This window comes from Pituophis catenifer, unplaced genomic scaffold (genome assembly GCF_029215685.1).
Source record: "Pituophis catenifer annectens isolate HBS135680 unplaced genomic scaffold, rPitCat1.0.hap2 SCAF_3, whole genome shotgun sequence".
In the NCBI taxonomy this organism is placed as follows: domain Eukaryota; kingdom Metazoa; phylum Chordata; class Lepidosauria; order Squamata; family Colubridae; genus Pituophis; species Pituophis catenifer.
In genome coordinates this window covers 191737452-191759570 of record NW_027256883.1, presented here as the reverse complement: position 1 = coordinate 191759570, position 22119 = coordinate 191737452, and the positions used below count along the sequence as shown (strand labels likewise).

At 37.8% G+C, this 22119-nt stretch overlaps 1 protein-coding gene across 1 annotated transcript; it reads left to right on the top strand.

The window, feature by feature from the left end:
* The first annotated feature begins 1152 nt into the window (after nt 1-1152).
* On the top strand, nt 1153-21818 carry LOC139314404 (thyrotropin-releasing hormone receptor-like). The gene is made up of 2 exons (XM_070940024.1): nt 1153-1962; nt 21450-21818. Exons 1-2 carry the CDS (start codon nt 1153-1155, stop codon nt 21816-21818), a joined length of 1179 nt encoding a protein of 392 aa, XP_070796125.1.
* The last annotated feature ends 301 nt before the right edge of the window (nt 21819-22119 follow it).

Below are 22119 nucleotides of genomic sequence, written 5' to 3'. Positions count from 1 at the left end.
GGATGCTTAGTATGCCCGTTGCAGTGGGGTGATTTAATCAAACTACCCTTGAATCAAATAAATTCTTGGTGTTTTAAACAGTCCTGGTGACCAGTAGATATTAAGAGATAATTCAGCGTATCACCCACTTTATTATGTCATTTTTGCATTTGGGTAAGCTACATTTATCCTGTATTATTCCGTTGATATCTTGATTCCAACTCTTGGATGAGCCTAATCTGTAGTTGCAGTGTCTGCAAAGGTCCTTGCCTCGAGAGCTTTAGAAATGAGAATTATAAATTCTCCTTGTGTGTTTTCTCCTTGTGCCATCCACATTACACAGTGTCATTAAAAGAATTGCTGCCATAAATTGAATTGTGACTTTCTATCTATGTTTCAATATGGATTGCAGGCCAAGATTTTCAGGTCAGTGATCAAGTCAAACTCTATTCGGGGGTATGGTTGGTATATCCTACTAGCATATCTTACTATTAAATTACCGGTATGTAAATAGGGAGGTATAACCATACCTTCTACATGCCAAAAGCCATACTCTACCACAGATCATCTGAAGAGGTATGGTGAAATGTACATAGCTGTGGCTATAGTTGCCAATTTAAACAAGGAAAACTTAATCCAGAATATAAAGAAACAGCAGAAGCCTGGTGGAAGATGGGATAAGATTAGACTAGCATTGTGTGATCTACATTGGTGTTACCAAGTAGTCCTAGAGCTCTGTAAATTAGAAGTGAAGAAAGGGCCTAGGTCTTAGTGTGTAATATGCATTTATGCAATTTAATTAGTTTATAGTTCAATATATTGATCAAATGAAAAAAAGGTGAATTCAGTATCCAGGTTAAATTAGTTATGTAAATATAATCAAAGAGATTTATATAAATCATCTAATAATATATTCAGCAATCCTGAAAAATGCAGTAGGTAGCTGTTATTCCCATACAGTAGTAGGATTGTGAAATAATAACTTGCCTAAGATTTGAATCCAAGATTTGAGTCCCTGCTCAACAGTGGCATTCTTAAAAATCTGGTTATGTGGGCTTTAATCTAACAATCTGAATTCTCTCTTTCTTTCTGTGGTTTAGGATACCTGTTGAAATAGTTCTTGGCTTGGAAATCATCAGTATCAAGGAAGAACAATCCACGTGAGAGCCACAAATGGAGAATCAATCTTGGGACTTTTTTGAAGCCCTCATGGGCAATATCAGCACCAACCAGACTCTTCTGAACAAGATGCCTCAGTTGCCCCTGGAGATCCAGGTGGTCACTATCTTGCTGGTCCTTCTGATCTGTGGGGTAGGCATTGCAGGCAATATTATGGTAGTCTTGGTGGTTCTTCGCACCAAGCACATGGTGACTCCCACCAACTGCTACCTGGTGAGCCTGGCTATAGCTGATTTGATTGTGCTACTGGCAGCAGGGCTGCCCAACATCTCTGAGGTAGTGGCCTCCTGGGTGTATGGCTATGCTGGTTGTCTCTGCATTACTTACCTGCAGTACTTGGGCATCAACATCTCAGCATGCTCCATCACAGCCTTCACGGTGGAGCGTTACATTGCCATCTGCCACTCCATTAAGGCACAGCTGCTTTGCACCGTAGCCCGGGCCAAACGCATCATCGCTGTCCTATGGCTCTGCACTTCGCTCTACTGTCTCATGTGGTTCTTTTTGGTGGACACCTCGAAAGCCATGTTTGCTGATGGCACTCAAGTCAGCTGTGGCTACCGTGTCTCCAGGAACCTCTATATGCCCATCTACTTCTTAGACTTCACCATATTCTATGTCATCCCCCTGGGCTTGGCCACTGTTCTGTATGGTCTCATTGCCCGCATCCTCTTCATGAATCCACTGCCTGCAACACCGCAGCATGCCAGCCGGATGAGCAAACGCAACAGCTCCATCACTACCTCCAGCTCCATGAAGCTCTCTTGCCGAGGAAACAAGGGTGCTTTGAGCTCCAGGAAACAGGTTCTTCTTTTTGCTTATTTTTAGGTCAGGATGCAAATTAGGTGTGTAGATGCATGGGAGATTAGGAAGCCTTTGCCCAACTGGTCCAATTTTTTTCTCCCCTTATGAACACCTCTCTGTAGGACTTCAGGCACCACATATGATAATATGAACCTGGTATCTGGTTACACTTCCAACATTTAGCTGATAGGTTTTCAAAGGTCTCTCAACTTTTCTTGAGTGTCTGAGCCAAAGAAGCTCTTCTCCATCATCTGGGGTCACTGGGGTCACTTAACTGGGGTCACCAGCAATGAAACTGGGAACTTTTCACTGACTCTGCTATTGAGTTTGCCTTTGGTGAAAGATAGGAAGTTATGGAGTATTTAAGTAAGGTATAGGCAGAATATAAAAATTATTTGCGGGTGCTGCTATAGAAGGGGGAAAGAGGAATAACACAGTGGTGGCATGATGGGAAAGGAAAAAAAACAAGAACAAATATGGAATATTTAGAGGTCCTAGATATTTGAAGTGAAGATAAAAACTGTCAGGCAGAATTAGCATTATGCAGCTATACGATTTAAGTTATATCTTTCATTTCATTCTATAATCTCTTGGAGATATAACTTAATTTATGTCACCCTTCTATTCTTTTCAAATAATTTTGCATCATACAAGAAGCTCAATCAGACAAGGATGATTCTTTTCTTTCCCCACTTGTATAAGGATACAAGCCACAAAGTTACAGTTATACAGTCATAAGTGGGAGGAGATGGGTGATAGGAACGATGAGAAGATTAATAGTAGTTCAGACTTAGTAAATAGTTTGACAGTGTTGAGGGAATTATTTGTTTAGCACAGTGATGGCGTTCGGGAAAAAACTGTTCTTGGGTCTAGTTGTTCTGGTGTGCAGTGCTTTATAGAGTCATTTTGAGGGTAGGAGTTGAAACAGTTTATGTCCAGGATGCGAGGGGTCTGTAAATATTTTTACAGCCCTCTTTTTGACTCGTGCAGTTTACAGGTCCTCAATGGAAGGCAGCTTGGTAGCAATTGTTTTTTCTTCAGTTTTAATTATCCTCTGAAGTCTGTTTCTGTCTTGTTGGGTTGCAGAACCAAACCAGACAGTTATGGAGGTGCAGATGACAGACTCAATAATTCTAAGACTCAAAAATGCTAAGCCTCTCTGTTCTGACACTTTGGACAACAGAGTATTTCTTCCTTGTTATTAGTTTCAAAGCATTCACTTCTCAGCCATGTTATTATTGAATATTTATATATTTATTTATGTATTATTTATTTAATTTATATGCTACCCAGCTCAATGTCAAATAACTGAATATCTTACAACAAATGGTGTATAATGGTTAATATGCCCTTACAAGAACAATTTATTATTTTATTTTATTTATTTATTTCAAGTGTTTACAAAGCCACCCAACTCTATCCATATACCTCTTGGCAGCCTCAGTTAAAAACAAGCAATTCAAGAAAAAGAAAACCCTTAGAACTTAGAACTACACCCAAATATTGGGAAAAAAGTCAGGATGAAAATCAGAAGGACAACTTGCAATCTTCTTCCAAATTATATGCAGGTGGAAGAAGTCTCAAAGGAGGGAAGGAGATGGAAGTGAATGGGAGGAGCCTGGGGAGCCCATTGATTCATGACAAGAGTTACTTATCACTCACCCAGCAAAGGGAGATAGAAGGAGAGTAAGAATCAAACAAATGAGAATGAATGTTTAGCCCATGTGAGGTATGCAACTCCCTTTTTTGCAACCCTTGAAACCTGCTCCCTGCTCCAATGACATTGCCAAAATGTTCAACAAATATCTGAGATATGACTCCCATCTTACTGGAGAGATGCAAAAAATAGAATGCATTACAGTTATAGTTATGACTATAGTTATATTCAGTTCTCTGCATCTTTCCTGCTATGAAGACATTATAGTAAAAAAAATAATCTATTCCTAGGTCTAAAAATGTTGTCTGTCCAGGTTCCAAAGGAATTCAACACTTCCCATGATCCAGAACTCTGATGTTCTATTTAATCATTTTACATTGAAAGTTGTGATCCTAACCCTATTTAATAAGGGTCAAATGTCCATTGTTTGTGGTGTGTTATATATCAGAAACATGTGACTGTAATTAGTTTCTGAGATTATAATTTTAGACACACTTCCTTGCGAACCAGGCTCCTTGAGTTGTTTGGACTAGGAAAATTACAATTAATGATGAATGCTAAGGGTACTCCAGGCTGAGGTCTTCAGATAACCTACTTCTATTCAATAAACAGAGAAGGGGGCCTGTTCTCAAACCTTCCAAGAGCTGTTGCTATTTGTATGTTCATTGTTACCTGTAATAATTTAATGGCAAACTGTGCATCATATACAAAAGGGAAAATACAATGGATAAAAAGTTTCCTGATTTTTTTTCTGCAGTAAAAATAATTTACATTAATTTTATTGAAAAAAAAACATTCCAAAGATGAAATAAAAACAGTGAAATTCCATAAGATTGTGCATGGAGTGTTTGCATGATCTTATCAGGCAGGTAACAAGGTGTAGGGAGCTATGGTTGGTCTTGCCTTTCATCTTTCAGAGAGCCATCCTGTCAATATTGTGAAACCTCCCTGGATTCCCACATATTCCAATTAAATCCAAATGTAGGAGAGAATTCCCCCATTGGGGATTTTGTAGATTATGAAGATGAATAAGCAGAGAGGCCACAGGATGCTGAAGAGATGTAGCGAGAAGAACAACTAAGTATAAAATGCTCCAATGTACTTTACAATCTTGCAGTAAAACGTGAGCTCAAAACCCACCACATTAACAATTTTTCAATGAAATTATAAGCAGTCTAAGAAGCTCTTTTGTAAATGAAAAATATTCTGGAAATTTTCAGCACATCATGGAGATGTACAGTAATATAGGGAAGGAACAGATATAGTTACCAGCCTTAGTCATACCTATGAGTCATACAGAGCTTTTCCTACTAATGGGACCGGGCAGTGTGAAATATTTTTGACACTATACCACAAACACAACCAATGTTCAGTTTTATCCCTAAAAGTTCATGTTATTAAATATTATTCAAGCTAGGATTTGTTATGTAGAGACTATTTGCCAGCCAGCATATTGTTGCCTGCATTCTAAATTGTAGGAGATACAATACATGCTGCAGAACAACTTCCTGATAGGATAGGATATTAGGATAGAATAGAATAGAATAGAATTCTTTATTGGCCAAGTGTGATTGGACACACAAGGAATTTGTCTTTGGTGCATATGCTCTCAGTGTACATAAAAAGACAAGATACACTTGTCGAGATTCACAAGGCACAGCACCCGGTGACAGTCATACGGTACAATAAATCAAATCATACTAGGAAACAATCAATATAAATATAAATCGCAAGGATTCAAACAACAAAGTTACAGTCATGCAGTCACAAGTGGGAGGTGATGGGTGACAGGAACAATGAGAAGACCAATAGCAATAGTAATGCAGCCTTATGTGAATAGTTTGACAGTGTTGAGGAAATTATTTGTTTAGCAGAGTGATGGCATTTGGGAAAAAACTGTTTTTGTGTCTAGTTGTTCTGCTGTGCAGTGCTCTAAAGCGTCATTTTGAGGGTAGGAGTTGAAACAGTTTATGTCCAGGATGCAAGGGGTCTGTAAATATTTTCACAGCCCTCTTTTTGACTCATGCAGTATACAGGTCCTCAATGGAAGGCAGGTTGGTAGCAATTGTTTTTTCTGCAGTTCTAATTATCCTCTGAAATCTGTGTCTGTCTTGTTGGGTTGCAGAACCAAACCAGACAGTTATAGAGGTGCAGATGACAGACTCAATAGTTCCTCTGTAGAACTGCATTAACAGCTCCTTGGACAATTTGAGCTTCCTGAGTTGGCGCAGAAAGAACATTCTCTGTTGTGCTTTTCTGATGATGTTTTTGATGTTAGGTGTCCATTTTAGGTCTTGAGGTATGATAGAACCTAAAAATTTGAAGGTCTCTACTGTTGATACTGTGTTGTCTAGTATTGTAAGAGGTGCTATAATGATGCTATAAATACTAGTGACCAAGACAAAAATGGATAGAATTGTTCTGAGTATACAGTAGACGATGAGACCATAGTTATAGATGATGTAATTGAATCCATGTTCAGCTACTAATGTGGTTAGGTTGTAGCAGGGTAGATACTGTATGTAATTTGTGTTATCTGTGCCTAATGATTAAAAAAATACTCTTATTGTTGCCTTATCTCAGGGAAAGGTAGCAAGAATGACTGTAAGAACTACAGAGGGAATTTGCTTAGCATTCTTGAGAACGTATTAGGCAAGAATTCTATCTGAAACAATGCAAGAGCTGATAAGGAGGAAGATTCATGAAGTGCAGTGCAGGAGGAAGCCTACCAACCAGGTTTTTACTATTCAGCAGGTCACTGAGAAATTATGAACAGGAATATCTAAGTATATGCTTTTCTTAAGAGAAACTGCAGAGTGGTAAGGCTCCAAATATTACTTTCCTCTGTAATCTATCTCTGTAACTACCATGCCAAGCTGCTTCTACTATTTTCCTAATAAATTTAGAATGTATGTTAGCAAGCAAGAACCCTGGTTTTCCTGATTTTTTTCTAATTATGAAGGCATGCTATGACTAGAATAGCATAGCATAGAATAGAATTCTTTATTGGCCAAGTGTGATTGGACATACAAGGAATTCGTCTCAAATGCATAAGCTCTCAGTGTACATAAGGAGAATAAAATACATTCATCAAGAATAAAAAGATACAACACTTAGCGATAGTCAAGTTAGGTTTTTTTTCTTTTTCTTTTGTATTGGGTTTTAACAATTAAACAATTCTTATTCAACTCTTGTGCATGACTGTGACCATTTACATATCATCACACTAATGTTCTCCTATACTCTATATAATTTTACAAAATCTACTATGTTACTTCCCTTTTTTCTATCTTCAATCCCAATTATACCATTTCTCCCATATTACGTAAAAGAGAAATAGCTTTATTATTATGTTTCCTGATCAGCCAAAAGGAAAACATTTAGGATTTAGAAAGTTTAAAATAAAAACACTAAATTCACTGTTTTATATGCCATTTTCCTACAATGAGTCCAAAGCAGTGGTGGTATTCAGCCGGTTCTATCTGGTTTCGGCGAACTGGTAGCGGCGGCTGCGGGAGGCTCCGCCCACCCACCCGGACATCAATACATCCAGTTTTTGATGCTCTGCGCACGCGCAGAAGGCCCCGCATATGCTCATATTTGCGAACCGGTAGCAAAGGTAAGTAAATACTACCCCTGGGCCAAAGGATCTATAAACAAAAATATAATTGATAATGGCCTTCTCTTTTTATGGTTCTTTCAGTCAAGAGTTAGTGAAGCCAGACTGACGGTCCTGATTTAAAAGGTATGCAGTTAGGCTGGGCATTAAGTGAGACACCTGCAGGTAGAAATTATATCAATGTAAATCACCATGCCCATAGGCGCCTCTAAGACGTGAAACCTCTAGGATTAGGTTTCTAGATTTCAGAGAAACCATGTTACATAAACTTGCGATTGGCAAATGCCGATATCTAATTTGTGGAAATGGATTAGAGTTAATTGCTTGATAAGGTTTAATATATCCAACTACAATATCTCTTAATCAAACCAATGAATAATGCATTACTCCTATGAGTAGGGCAGAAAGGAGGCAAGAATCACAAATATGTCAATGTGTATTTGTGTGTGTGTGTGTGTGTGTAATTATATATACAACATACACACATAAGATCAGTTTTATATAGTTAAAGTTACCATAATAATTCAACTGTAGTCAAATCCAAAATCAATCAGAAGGGGGGAAAGATATATAAATACGACATATACAAGACCAAAATATTCATGCTCTTTTTTTTAATTAGGTAAAAGCCTATCTTACAAAAAATATTTGCCTCTTGTAGTAGTTGTTGATATGTTTCTGGCAGCACAAGCAAGAGAGGGAAGCCAAAAGGCACAACTTAGTTCAAGAATTAAAACAAAAGAATTACAACATTCTTTTGTGGACTATATCACACATGCCTAATGTAGACATTATTACATTATTATTATTATTATTATTATTATTGTTGTTGTTGTTGTTGTTGTTGTTGTTGTTGTTATTGAAATTTCTATATAGAAGGAATGTGATGCTGTTATAATTGTATTATAATTGTACTAAGAAAAATTGGTAGAGACTCATTTTATTCATGGAAAACAAATCCTATTTTTATTTAGTAGAACCTATGCATGAGAGTAAAATCAATGGCATTTTTATCCAGTAGAGGGAGGCCTCCCACTTTTTCTTAATATGGGTTTTTAATCTTTTTCTTGATTATGGATCTTAATTTTCCACTCCTATATCTCACCCTTGCATTATTAATGGATTAGATAAACTTGTAGAAAGAAAAGCATGTTCTTTTAATTTAATTTTTATTGTTTTTATGTTTGATGATGTACTGTATGCCGCCTAGAGTCACTTGTTGGGATAGGTGGCTATAGAAATCAAATCAAATCAAATCAAATCAAATCAAATCAAATGTTCTGTATGGGTATAAACAAAGGAAAGGGTTCCAGTCATTTTAGCACTATTATTTAACTATCTTTTCTTCTAGTAGTAAAAGCATCATTTTATAAAGGTCTATTGTGTTCTTTTCTTCGAACTATACAAGGAAAATTACAGCTTCATACAACCAACAAAAAACCAAAATCCAATAAACTAACTTCCTGTGTGCAATATAGTAATCTTTGAGGTACACACGTAGGATTTCTTCTTTAAAATCAAGGACTGAGTCAGGGGACTACAATATTTATTAATGGTGTGAACGGTCACTATTTTTAATTTATATTTTTAGCCTGACAGTTAATATATATATATATAAAATATTTGCATTAAATATTTCACATTGTATATTGTTCTCTGTAGAATCTTCCATTTTTTTTTCTATTTTTTTTTTATTGAAAAAGTTTTAAAACAAACAAATTTTCCCCACAACCCCCCCCCCAACCCCCCCTCCCCCTCCCCGACTTCCCAGAGCAGAACACAAGGTATTTCTATTAATCTTAACAATAATCTAAATTGCATAACCAATCATTAAACTAACACCCCTATAAGAAAATTTCTTAACCCCCCATATGTAAAATCCTATTTCCTAAACATAATACTTCTAATATCACTTATATAACGCTTATACAAATAAAAAAGATCATTCATAAGCTATTTGGTATTTTTTGGTCTGATACTTATTTTGTATATAATCAATCCATCTTCTCCAGTCCTGTATGTACCTTTCTTGTGTGTGATCCTTCAGATATGCTGAAATTTTAGCCATTTCAGCTAAATTAGTTACTTTCAATATCCAATCATCAATAGTAGGCAAAAAGTCCTTCTTCCAGTATTGTGCTACCAACAATCTTGCTGCTGTTATCAAGTTCAAAATCAATTTAGTCTCTGTAACTGTACAGTCCGTGGTTATACCCAGTAAAAACAACTGTGGAGTAAATTTCAGTCTCTTTTTAAGAATATTCTGCATCACCCACCAAATCTTTATCCAAAATGCTTTGATTTTTCTACAAGTCCACCATATATGATAATAAGTTGCATCATCACAGTCACATCTCCAACATTTAGCTTGCACATTAGGATACATACATGATAGTTTTTTAGGATCTAAATGCCATCTGTAAAACATTTTATAAAAGTTTTCTCTTAAATTCTGTGCCTGTGTAAATTTCACATTTCTAATCCAAATCTTTTCCCAAGTTTCCATCATTACTGGCTCTTGAAAATTTTGTGCCCATTTAATCATACAGTCTTTAACCAAATCCATCTCAGAATCTATTTCCAATAAAGCATTATACAACCTTTTAATATGCATTTGTTTTTGATCTCTAATTTGTTTTACCAAGTTCTCCTCCTTTTGCACAAAGCCAGTTTTTTGATCTTCCTTCCATCTAGCTTGAAGTTGACCATACTGAAACCATGTATAAATTATACCGTCTTCTCTCAGTGTATCTAAAGATTTCAAATACATTACCCCCCTTTCCATAATAAGAAGCTCTTTATAGGTAATCACCTCCTGTTTTTGTTCTATACTTATATTTTCTATTGCATGTCTAGGATTTGCCCATAAAGGTATCTTATAATTTAACTTATATTGATATTTTTTCCAAACCCTTAACAAAGCATTTCTTAATATATGAACCTTAAATACTTTATCCACTTTTTTATCATATAACAAATAGGCATGCCATCCATATAACAAATCATAACCTTCTAAATTCAAAATTCTCCCCTCAGTTAAGTTAAACCAATCACTGATTTGTGATAAAACCGCTGCTTCATAATATAATCTTAAATTAGGCATTTTAAGACCCCCTCTTTCACGTGTATCTTGTATAATTTTCATCTTTATTCTGGGTTTTTTCCCAGCCCAAATAAAAGTATTAACACCTTTCTGCCATTCTCTCAAATTTTCATCTTTCTTAAGCACAGGTATCATTTGGAACAGAAATAAAAATCTAGGTAAAACATTCATTTTAATTGCTGCAATTCTTCCCAATAAAGACAACTGTAATTTTTTCCAATTTTCCATATCCTTCTGTACCTTCTGCCAAAGTACCTCATAATTGTTTTTGTATAACTTTGTATTTGAAGCTGCTATGTATACCCCTAGATATTTAACCTTTTTAACTATTTCAAAATCTGTTAATCTTGCTAGTTGGTCTCTTTCAGGTATAGTCATATTTTTAACTATCATCTTTGTCTTATGTGAATTAACTTTAAATCCTGATACTTTCCCATATTGATCAATATCAATCTTCCATTTTTAAGATGGCAATATAATTAAGCTTTTTAAATTCTTAGTATGAGAGTAGGAAGTTGACATATAGTAATTGCTTAGGCAACTTCCAGCTTGATCCATCCTTCAGAGTCCAATCTTTGTATGTGGAGACTCAGTCTACCTCCATTTCTCAAACCAGTTGTTCAATCTCTTTCCTTCAATCCTCTACTCTCTTTGATCTACATTATAAAGCAGGACAATGGCTTCTTATTCCAACAGTGAGAGATCTGCTCATATTTCCAGGATATACCACAATGACTATAATGTTCACGAGGGTTAGTGAAAGCAAACATTTTCTCATTTTTCCTAAAGCCAGGCAAAGCCTGCTTGGAATACTGTGCAAACAGACTTTAGGGGATATTTCCTTCCATTTTAGAAACTGATTTCTTATTCCTGCTTTTGGATGCTGCTTTGAGGCTCGTTCTGAGGGGAAGGTTTGAAGACGTGAACGATGAGATGGAAGAAAACAATCTCTCTCTCATTAAAGGACAGAGCTTATTTAACAATATATCATCCAAACCAAGGGACACACCAAAGAGGGCAGAAGATGGTTTAGCTCAGTAACTGGTACTAATGAAAGAATGAAGCAGTTCTTAGCAACGACTGATGACAGCGTAATAAGGCTATATCAGAAATGAATATAAAGTACCTATGCTAGTGACTCCAAGCCTTTCATAGCATGAAGATTTGCATGTTATTTCTAATACTGCCAAGGTCCATGTTTGTTCTGATATTTATGTTTTGTAGACCTCCTTCCAATTTTTCATTTCCAAATTTAAATAGACATCTCGGTATATTGGGGGTGGGGGGGAGAATTAGTATGGAATATGCTTAACATGAGTGAGGAATTTCTTGCCCAGAATATCCTAGCTATGCTAAAGGACAAATTACCAAAAATAGGTGGTACTCTTTTTATTTCAAGAAAAGATCTATCTTTCCTTTTAATGAAGAAGAATTTGACCAAATGGCTTGAGTAGCTTCTCAGGCTGCTGGCCAGGAGGTATATAGCTAGTCCTTGACTTACAATCATTTGATTAGTGACCGTTCAAAGTTGCAACGCCACTGAAAAAAGCGACTTATGACTGTTTTTCTCATGACCATTTCAGCATCCTCATAGTCACATGTTGAGAATTCAGATGCTTGGCAGTGCAGTGTCCTGAAGTCATGTGATGACTTTTTGTAAACTTCTGACAAGCAAAGTCAATGTGGAAGGCAGATTCATTTAATAACTGTGTTACTAACTGAACAACTGCAGTGATTCAGTTAACAACCGTGGCAAGAAAGGTTGTAAAATAAGGCACAATTCACTTAACAATTATCTCATTTAGCAACAGAAATTTGGGCTGACTTGTGGTCATAAGTCTGTAGATGGGTATCTATCTTCTTCTTGAACAATTCTTGATCTTTAGACCAGTATTTCCCAATCCAATGCTGGCTAGGGAATTTTGCAAGCTGAACTCCACATACTGTATCTTATACTTGCTATCTGCTTTGGACTATACTTGGAATAAGCTGTTATGCAAAGGGAGATGGTTCTAACAGAGAATTGTCCTCTACTAAGTCTTAAAATATAGACCTGTCAATTGGCAGCAATTTAAAAAGATGACTGTAATTTTGAAAGGAGAATCCAAGAAAGTTTGAAGCAGACATTGCTGTCATTTCGTGTAAGATTAAGTGCTTGAAGTTTAGGACATTTTTTAAAGACAGGCAAATAAACAACCAAGATAATGACCACAGTGGTTTGATCAAATCTTCTCCCATTGTTAAAAGAGGAAGAGCTCTGACTGTAACATGAGTTTTTTGATGATACTCTGCCAACACCTCTGGTTGAAATGGTACTGGACAAAAAAGTGTATACTTCAGCTATTGGCAACCTGCTATCCTCCAGATGTATTTGGTTACAATTCCCAGACCTCCCAAACAACAAGCTGAGCCACAGAATTTCTGAAGGTAATTGTTCCAATATATTGTATCTGGCAGACACTAGTTGATGTATCCCATAGGAAATTCTCCTTCTTTGTAACTGCTTTCATTCTTATTAGAAAGTATTGTGTACCTTCCTCTCAAAAGCAGAAGTGGCTTTATTCTGTTTTCCTTCTGAATATACTTAAAGTTGGGAGAATCACTTCAAACAGCTCACTCTAAAAGTATGATGTGATGCTTCTTCTTCTTGCAGTTTTCATTTGATTGCTGTGTCATTTCCGTAACCCCATTCAACTTCTTGGCATTTTCAAAGAAATGAGAAGCAATGTCGCCTGTTAGTGATAAACCATAAAATGAAACCCACTCCTGCAATCAGTTCAGTAGGGAAAGAAGAATCAATATACTACTAAAATTCTTGTTTCTTAACCTTTAACTAGGCAAAAAAGGCATGTCATAAGGCAGCAATTTTTGAACCAAGGTACCTCAAATGAGCTAATGTACAGAAAGTGTCCAAAATCTGGCACTCATGATGCCCATGGAATTAAAATATGACAAATTTTATGAAACAGTTTATAACATAATTTAAAAATGTCATAAAACATTTCCTGTACTGATGTTTGACTGTGCTATTTAATTCAACATAAGCTTTTTTCCCCAAGGCAGATAAATGTCTGGAAGTATCCCAACAATACATCCAGTGAAGGCAATTGTTGAAAGTCATTCAGTCATTGTTGAAAGCATTGAGAAATCTGGTCAGGAAATATGTCTGAAAGGATGACCCAATAGGTCATGGGTTGTCTAATACTTTCCAGTTGCTCAAAAAGAAAATTACTCAATATCTAGAGGAAGATGAGATTTTCAAGAAGCTCTTTCAGAGCATCCCCATTGGAATACTTTCAATCTTTACAAACAAATAGTGTTTTAAAATAGGTTGATGATTACAACAGAATAACCAAATTTTCTTTGTCCATGCAGGACAATCTGTGATTCTTTGACTTGTATGGCTGAAGGCTAAACTACATCTGATATTATTCATGATTTTTAGAAAATACATTTGATGTCGTTTTGTTTGGGGGGAGGGGTTTGGAAGTGGTGCAGATAACAGAGGTGTAAAAAAATTAGGATATCAGTCAGAATCTTGTCCCTTTATATTTACATGTCTGTGTTTTTTTTAAAGAAAGGGGCAATATTAGGTTACATAGTGGTGGCTACTATCTTTTGACCCCCTTCCTACAGACACTGCTGAAGGACAAGCAGCAGTAGAAGCTGAGCACAAGTGATTCCCTAATACAGTTGTGTGACCTACCTGAGTTCAGGGATGGGATTCTACTGGTTTGGACCAGTTTGGGCAAACTAGTAGCTCCGACGATCAGCTGGGAGTGAACCAGTTTCCCCGAACAATCAGATGGGCCCACCCACCCACGCGCACTATTTTCCTACCTTTATCTTCTCAGGTGATTCACGCGGCAGAGCAGATTGCTGTGCCTCAGCTGTGTTTCTCCTCCAAAGAAACGTGGAAGTGAAGATTTCTTCAAACTGTGCATGCGTGCACAGCGCACGTCAGGTGTGCACGATCACTGAACCGGTTGTTAAACCGGGAGGATCCCACAACTGCCTGAGTTGGAAGCTGAAACATTATTTCTCCCTGACAGCAAGGTCAGAAAAAGGAGGAAAATGAAGTATTAAAGTAGATGGCAAAAACAGAAGTAGATTTGCTGTTCTCTCTATACAAAAAGAGAAAAAGCAATTGTAGATAGATTCTTACTTGCTTGTGACATAAGAGAACAGTCAACAACAAGAAGAAATTAAAAGTAACCCAGAGACAACAGAGGGACAAAGAAGAGTCTCAATGTATTAAGAGCTAGAAATAACTGAACGATTGAACAACACGAATATCTACTTTTCATGTTGTACCAAAAATTCCTAGTCGCTGTTATCGCTACAAAATCTAATAGATGAATGGGTGATGGTACCCCACTGTGTTTAATTCAAAATGATGCCCTCAGTTTGTTCAAAAAATACTGGCAGTGCACCAGATAGACAAATTAAGTGCAAAATCTTCCTCTCTCCCTCTCCCTCCCTCTCTCTCTCTCGCCCTCCCCTCTCTGTGTGAATACATTTGGCAGAAAAAATAACTTTGGGAGTTAAAAGGAAAACTTGTTAAGCATTAAATTTGATTAAACACAGTGAAAACATTTCCAACTGAATACACAAAAAACAATCAAGATGCTTTTCTTAATTTAAGTTCAGCTTCTCTTCTTAAGTGGTTTAAGGCAGATGGAAGGAGCTAAATAGTACTGATACCTACACATGAAAATTCAGGATATCCAGATACATTTCTTGAAAACCTGGAGCAAGAAAAGGAGTGTCTGTTAATCTATTATTATCAAAGCACTAGTTCAATGCAGAGACTGGGCCATTTCATTTCTGTCATGGAGATTTCCATTTTCACTGTGAATTCTAAAAAAATCATTGCTAAAATAAAGTAAGCCAGAGTCTTGGAATATGCATGTCAAAACTCCGGCATTGAGGAATTAATACTACACAGACCAAAATTCTCTATTTGAATCATGGCTTCATAAAGGCAGTCCATAGTCTTAGGCTAGTCAGATCCAGGGGTGAAATACTCCTGGTTCGGACTGCATTGCCCGATCTGGTAGCGATGGCGGTGGGTGGTTTGGAGAACTGGTAGCAAAAATCCCTGCGCCCCTACCCTCCATGCCCAGCTGAGCTGCGCGATCATCAGAGGCTTTTTTTTTACTTTAAAAAGCATTTTTTCTACAACCTCTTCAGCCGAAGAGGTTGTAAAAAAAATGCTTTTAAAAGGCTCTGACGATCCCAGCAAAAAAAAAAAAATGCTTTTAAAAGAAAAAAAAACCCTCTGACGATCAGGCAACTCAGCTGGGATTGTCAAAGCCTTTTAAAAGCATTTTTTTAACAAACTCTTCGAGAGGTTGTAGAAAAAATGCTTTTAAAAGTAAAAAACAAAAGCCTCTGACGATCACAGCTGAGCAGCGCGATCGTCAGAGGCTTTTTTTTTCTTTTAAAAACAATGCTTTTAAAAGTAAAAAAAAGACTGCGCGCCACAGCTGATCACCCCCCCATGCGCTGTTCTACTTACCGCATGCCTCCTTTTGGCATGCAGTGCTGCGCGCATCTCACATTTGGTGCGTGGTGCATACTGCGCATGCACAGCCAGCGAACCGGTAGATTTCATCACTGGTCAGGTCTCATTATTTGGAATGCCCTACAGATCTTTAGTTGTAATTCAAGGAGATTCTGGTAATAAAAAGGAGAAGTGATTAAGACTTTGTTCTTGCTTTTATCTGCCAAAATGTGTGAAGCAGAAATTTCATAGTTTATATAATATACTAATCAGGACTCTTTCCAGCTGAAGGGTGGGCACGCATTTTATGCATTTATTTATTATAAATGCTTCTGAGTGGATTCAGTGAAATGGGCGGGTTACAACATAACATGCAAAACACTGAATGTATCCCAATAATTGAAAACGTATAGTGTAGCCTTTACATTCTCTCTGAGGATTGCAAGATTGATGCGTAATTATATATTATACTAGAAATGGTCGGACTAAACTTCTGACTTCTTTTTACCCTATTGAGAGGCTGAAGTCTTGGAAAATAACAACAATTGGGATGAAGGAGCTAAGGAGTGAAATAACAGCCTTAAGCCTCTGGAAGGCTTAGGGCACCTGTGTGGTTTTTTAAAAATCCCCCCACTCATCAACCCAAGACAAAAAAAGGTTAAAAAACCATTGGCTTTGCTGATTCCAGTGGACTAGTTGCCCATTCTTGCACTCAGCTGTATGATTGAAGCACCACTAGTCATTTGTAAATGTCAAATATGCGACACAAGTAGGGCTGGGCGAGGTGTGGTTCAAATGAAACCTTAGACAACTGGAATGGCTTAGACTTCATCTGAAGTCAATTTGACATTTTAAAGTTTCCATGAACAAGGGATCAAGAGTACTGGATGGTAAGACCTGTTAGAATCTGGAAGTGAGCCAACTCTGGATTAGAATGGGTTGCTTGGAGGAGTTACATAAAACAAACTTATTTTCAAATCAACTTCTCTCAAATCAACTGAAAGATGGAGTTGGCAGGCACCTTTAGTTCACTGAGAGGTCTGATAGACAATAAATCATAGTGAAAAAGTCTACTTTGAAGTCTGAGTAGTGATGATAAAACACTGTAATTCCTCATTATTAGGATGGCTAATTAAAACCATGAAATATAGTTTGGTTTATAGCAAACCCAATTTGATAAAGAAAAACTAGTAGAATTTCTTAGAATCATTTTGAAACTATAAAACTAAGAAGTAGAAAGAAGTAACAATTACTACCAAGCTGCCTTCCATTAAGGACCTGTATACTGCACAAGTCAAAAAGAGGGCTGTGAAAATATTTACAGACCCCTCGCATCCTGGACATAAATTGTTTCAACTCCTACCCTCAAAACGATGCTATAGAGCACTGCACACCAGAACAACTAGACACAAGAACAGTTTTTTCCTAAATGCCATCACTCTGCTAAACAAATAATTCCCTCAACACTGTCAAACTATTTACTAAGTCTGCACTACTATTAATCTTGTCATCGTTCCTATCACCCATCTCCTCCCACTTGTGACTGTATGATTGTAACCTTGTTGCTGGTATCCTTAAGATTTATATTGATTGTTTCCCTATGTTTCATTAAGTGTTGTACCTTATGATTCTTGACGAAAGTATCTTTTCTTTTATATACTCTGAGAGCATATGCACCAAAGACAAATTCCTTGTGTGTCCAATCACACTTGGCCAATAAAGAATTCTATTCTATTCTATAAGAAATTCTATTATCAGGACTTAAATACATTTAATCTGTGTGATTGTGTTATTAGTACTGTTTAACTATACCGCTCTTATAATGAGATATTCAGAGAGAAGCAAGTCTGATTTGATCTGATTTTACTTTAAACAATGGCTTTAACTTTCACTAGCTGTAGTATATCTCAATAAAAATATATCAGTTTATATTTTATTTCATTGGTGTATTGGTTTCAAGCTCACTGAAGGAGAGGCAGCTACCTCTTGCCTTAAAAGAGGTAGTGGTGTGTCCCTTCTTCAAGAGGCCCTCCTTGAACAGTTTTCAATAGCTATTGGCTAGTCTCCAGTTTTCTGTTTCTGGGAAAGGTTGTTGAGAAGTCCACAATACATGAGAATCCTGAAGGATTATCTAGCCCCATTTCAGTTAGGATATAGTGCTGAGGCAGCTTTGGTTGTGCTGTGCTTGGTTTTAGATGACTTTTGTCAGAGCTGGGACAGAAGTGGTAATCCATCCTTGTGGGCCTTGATCTCTCAGTGCCTTTTGATACCATTGTCCATGGTATCCTTCTGAGCCAGCTCTGTGGGATGGAGTTCAGGGGCACTGTTCTATGTTGGTTCTCTTCCTTTCTCTGTAGCTCATTCCAGTCAAGGTTGGGGTGATAAATCATTCCCTCAGACTCTCCTTTGTGGGTTGCTTTAGGGTTCTACTCTCTCTCTTCCCTCATTTTCAACATCTACATATAACTACTGGGCAGGGGTGGGCTTCAAAAGTTTTAGTAAGCAGTTCTCTGCCCTGTTGCTGGGTGGGCGTGGCCATGGTGGGCATGGCTAGTTGGCCTTCTGCACCACAGCGGGGGGGGGGGGTGTTTTTGCCCTCCCTGGGCTCCGGAGGCTGGCAGAGCAAAAACGGCCTCCCAGGCTCCAGAGACCGTCTGGAAAGGGGCCTGTTTCTGGCCTTCCCGAACATCCGGTAGGCAAGTTTTTCACCCTCCTTGAGCCTCCGCGCTCTCCCTGCACTTACCTGCATCCAAATGGGCCACGTGGGGACTCCTGGGAGGGGAGGGGGGAGAGGAGGGGTAGGTGGGGCCAGCCAGGAGTGTGATTTGGGGGTTCTCCAAACTGCACAGAATCTTAGCTAGAGGTTCTCCCGAACTCCTGTGATCCCCCAGCACCCCACCCCTGCCATTGGGTGAGGATATCTGCCAGTTTAGTGTTCAATATCCTGAGTAAGCTAATGATATCCAAGTACATATTTTTATTCTGGACCAGGCAAGAGAGCCTATTGAAGTTCTGTCTCGATGCCTGGGAGCTGTGCAAATTTGGATGGTACATTATCTCTTACTCAATCCTACCAAACCTAAATGACTGTGGTGTTTGGGCTATCTAGATCCCAGGACGTTCCATCTCTGAATTTGCACTTCTCCTTTTAAGAGTGGTGTGCAATTTGGGTTTTTTCCAGGGCTCACAACTCCTACTCAATGCTTAGGTGGCAGTTGTGAGGCCTTTGCACAGCTTCTTCTGATGTGCCAATTGTGCCTTTTCCCTGACTGTGAGGAAACTACTGTGGTTTTGTGTTTGCTACCTTTCACTCATATGAAGTAGTGATGAAGATTGCACACAAATATGTTCTAGAGTAGATAAAGAAGCATTTTATCTACTCTAAAATATGTTTCTGTGCAATCTTCATCACCGCTTCATATGATGTGGAAATGGTGAACACAAGACCACCGAAATAATGTCCAATCTAACATCTTGTTTTATCATTAAGTGGATTCCGAAAATGCTTATTCTCTTTGCAATGACTCCTGACCAATCACATGAGGGGGGGGGATATATGCATCCATTTGTAACCAAATTGATACCAAAGTGGATGTGTTGTGAATCATGATTGCATCATTTTATTTTATACTTATATTACATCATCACACAAAAATACATGAATGGGGGGAATTAATGTCACTAGGCACATTTGGTCTTTGCCCTCCTGCAGATGCCTATGAGAGATTGATGTTATTCATCAGACAATGTTGACTGCTAATCTGTTCTTGTTTGAATTCCCATCCAAAGGCCGCTATTGATCTTAATCAAAAACTGAGATAACAGAGCCACATACAACCTTGGAGTAATCTCTGTAGAAATTACTCCAATTCTCCTTCAGATCTTCCATAAAGTACCAAAAGGTGTTGAGAAGACACAATTTCTTGAGTTTTATCCCTGATTTTAGTGCCCTCCCAATTTACTCAACAGCTTGGTTTTTTTCTGTTGATGCAGCTATCCTGCCTATAACACAAACAAACCTTTGATCGAGCCCCCAAGCCTTTTCTTTTTACAGAGAAATGACTAATTATTAATTAAAATAAAACAAAAGGAGCAGTTTTCTCAAAAAAGCATCTAACATCACTCAACTAGTTATCCATTAATGGTTTTCTAGTAAACATATTAAGATATTGAAATAACTGAGCATTTCATTTCAGTGGCTGACAATGTGGAAAGAAACACTAAGAATAATTTCTCTCAGAGCCCACAGATTTGCAAATTCCATTTTGAAATTTCAATGGTAGCAATTATAGAGTGGCTGCAATGAATATCTTTAGTTGAAATGTAATTAGCCATCTGCTAAACACAATGCAGATTCATAATTCCTGTGAATCAATCTTTCTAGCAGTAATGCACTCTATATTTTAAAGAATTTTGTTGTGAGTCTCTAGGTGTCTTTCCAATACTTTACTGTACTTGGGGACTGGAATAAGCTCTACCAAGTCTTGTAACTCAGTCACTTCAATTTTGGACAAATTAGTCTTTATTAATAGCTTCCTAGCTTTCCTGACCTTGCAGCATAATTGCATATTAGCATAGTATAGTTTCAAATATAAAATCAGTTCAATATTTAACCACACTGATCCTCAAGGAGACAGCACCGGAACTGAAGCAACAGATCTTTGATAATGATCTCAAGAGCAATCTGAGCACAACTCCCTTGTTGCTTGGAATAGTTTGACTGGAAAACCATTCTCCAATGCCAGTTTTTGCTAACATTTAATGTCCATTTCAAGGGATGCGGTGGCTCAGTGGCTAAGATGCTGAGCTTGTTAATCAAAAGGTTATCAGTTCAGCGGTTCAATCCCTAGTGCCGCATAACAGGGTGAGCTCCCGTTATTTGTCCCAGCTTCTGCCAACCTAGCAGTTTGAAAGCACATAAAAAATGCAAGTAGAAAAATAGGGGCCACCTTTGGTGGGAAGGTAACAGCGTTCCGTGCGCCTTTGGCGTTTAGTCATGCCGGCCACATGACCATGGAGATGTCTTTGGACAGCACTGGCTCTTCAGCTTTGAAACAGAGATGAGCACCGTCCCCTAGAGCCGGAAACAATTAGCACATATGTGTGAGGGGAACCTTTACCTTTAATGTCCATCTCATAGATGGGCTTTCCCCATTGCCAGATCCAGTACACTGGTCTTCAAATTATTGGAGGAAAAATTTAATGCCCATCTATACAAGAACATGTAGGCCCTTGTTCTGCAGTGAAATAGAAAGCTTCACACCTGCTTGTGTATATACTGTTTTTATTAGGTCTGGTGGTAAACCTAATGTTACTCCTTCTAAAGAACAGTTATGACAGTTTGGAAGAAAATAATGTTCTCTCCGTTTTAGATGCTACAACTCTGATCTCCAGAATGGTAGTCAAATGTTTATTCAGCCACAATTTTTAGTCTTGTTTAAATATTGTAGCTACTTTATTAATGTTATATTCGTGTGTGCATTTGTGTGTGTGTGTGTGTGTGTGTGTGTGTGTGTGTGTATTTCCCCTCCGCTATAATTAGAATCCTGAAACTGCTAGCGAAGATGTAAAATCACTTTCTTTGTCTCTTTATAACTCAAAGGTGACCAAGATGCTGGCTGTGGTGGTGATTCTCTTTGCCCTTCTGTGGATGCCATACCGTACCTTAGTGGTAGTCAACTCTTTCATGGACCCTCCCTACCTGAACAGCTGGTTTCTCCTCTTCTGTAGACTCTGCATTTACCTGAACAGTGCTATCAACCCAGTCATTTATAACTTGATGTCCCAAAAATTTAGAGCTGCCTTCAGAAAGTTATGCAAATGTGAGCAGAAGAGAACTGAAATTGCCACGCAGTTTAACACCCCTGTCTTCTACAGCACAATGAAAGACTATTCTCATGACAGTTCGGAACACAATGTAACAGAACAAGAAGATCTCAATGGCTGCCCTCCAATAGCCAGGAAAAAGTAATCTTGCCAAGTAAATATGGCACATAATCACTGCCTTTGGTTGCAGAAACCACCAATGTGGATCGTTTTAGGAATATCTGATCAGCATGCTAAAGATCTGTAATTCTTTTTTTCTGCATTTGGATGTAATATTTTCATTACTGTATTTTAATGCTAACCTGAGCTTACCTGTGTCAAATATTAGTTGTGGCTAAAATTTGTTGTGGTACAATGAAATCTCTCACTTGGTGTCAATAGCCTTTTCTGAACAATCCTCTCTCAGAATTGTGTGCAATCCATTGGCTACACTCTGTCCATTGTAT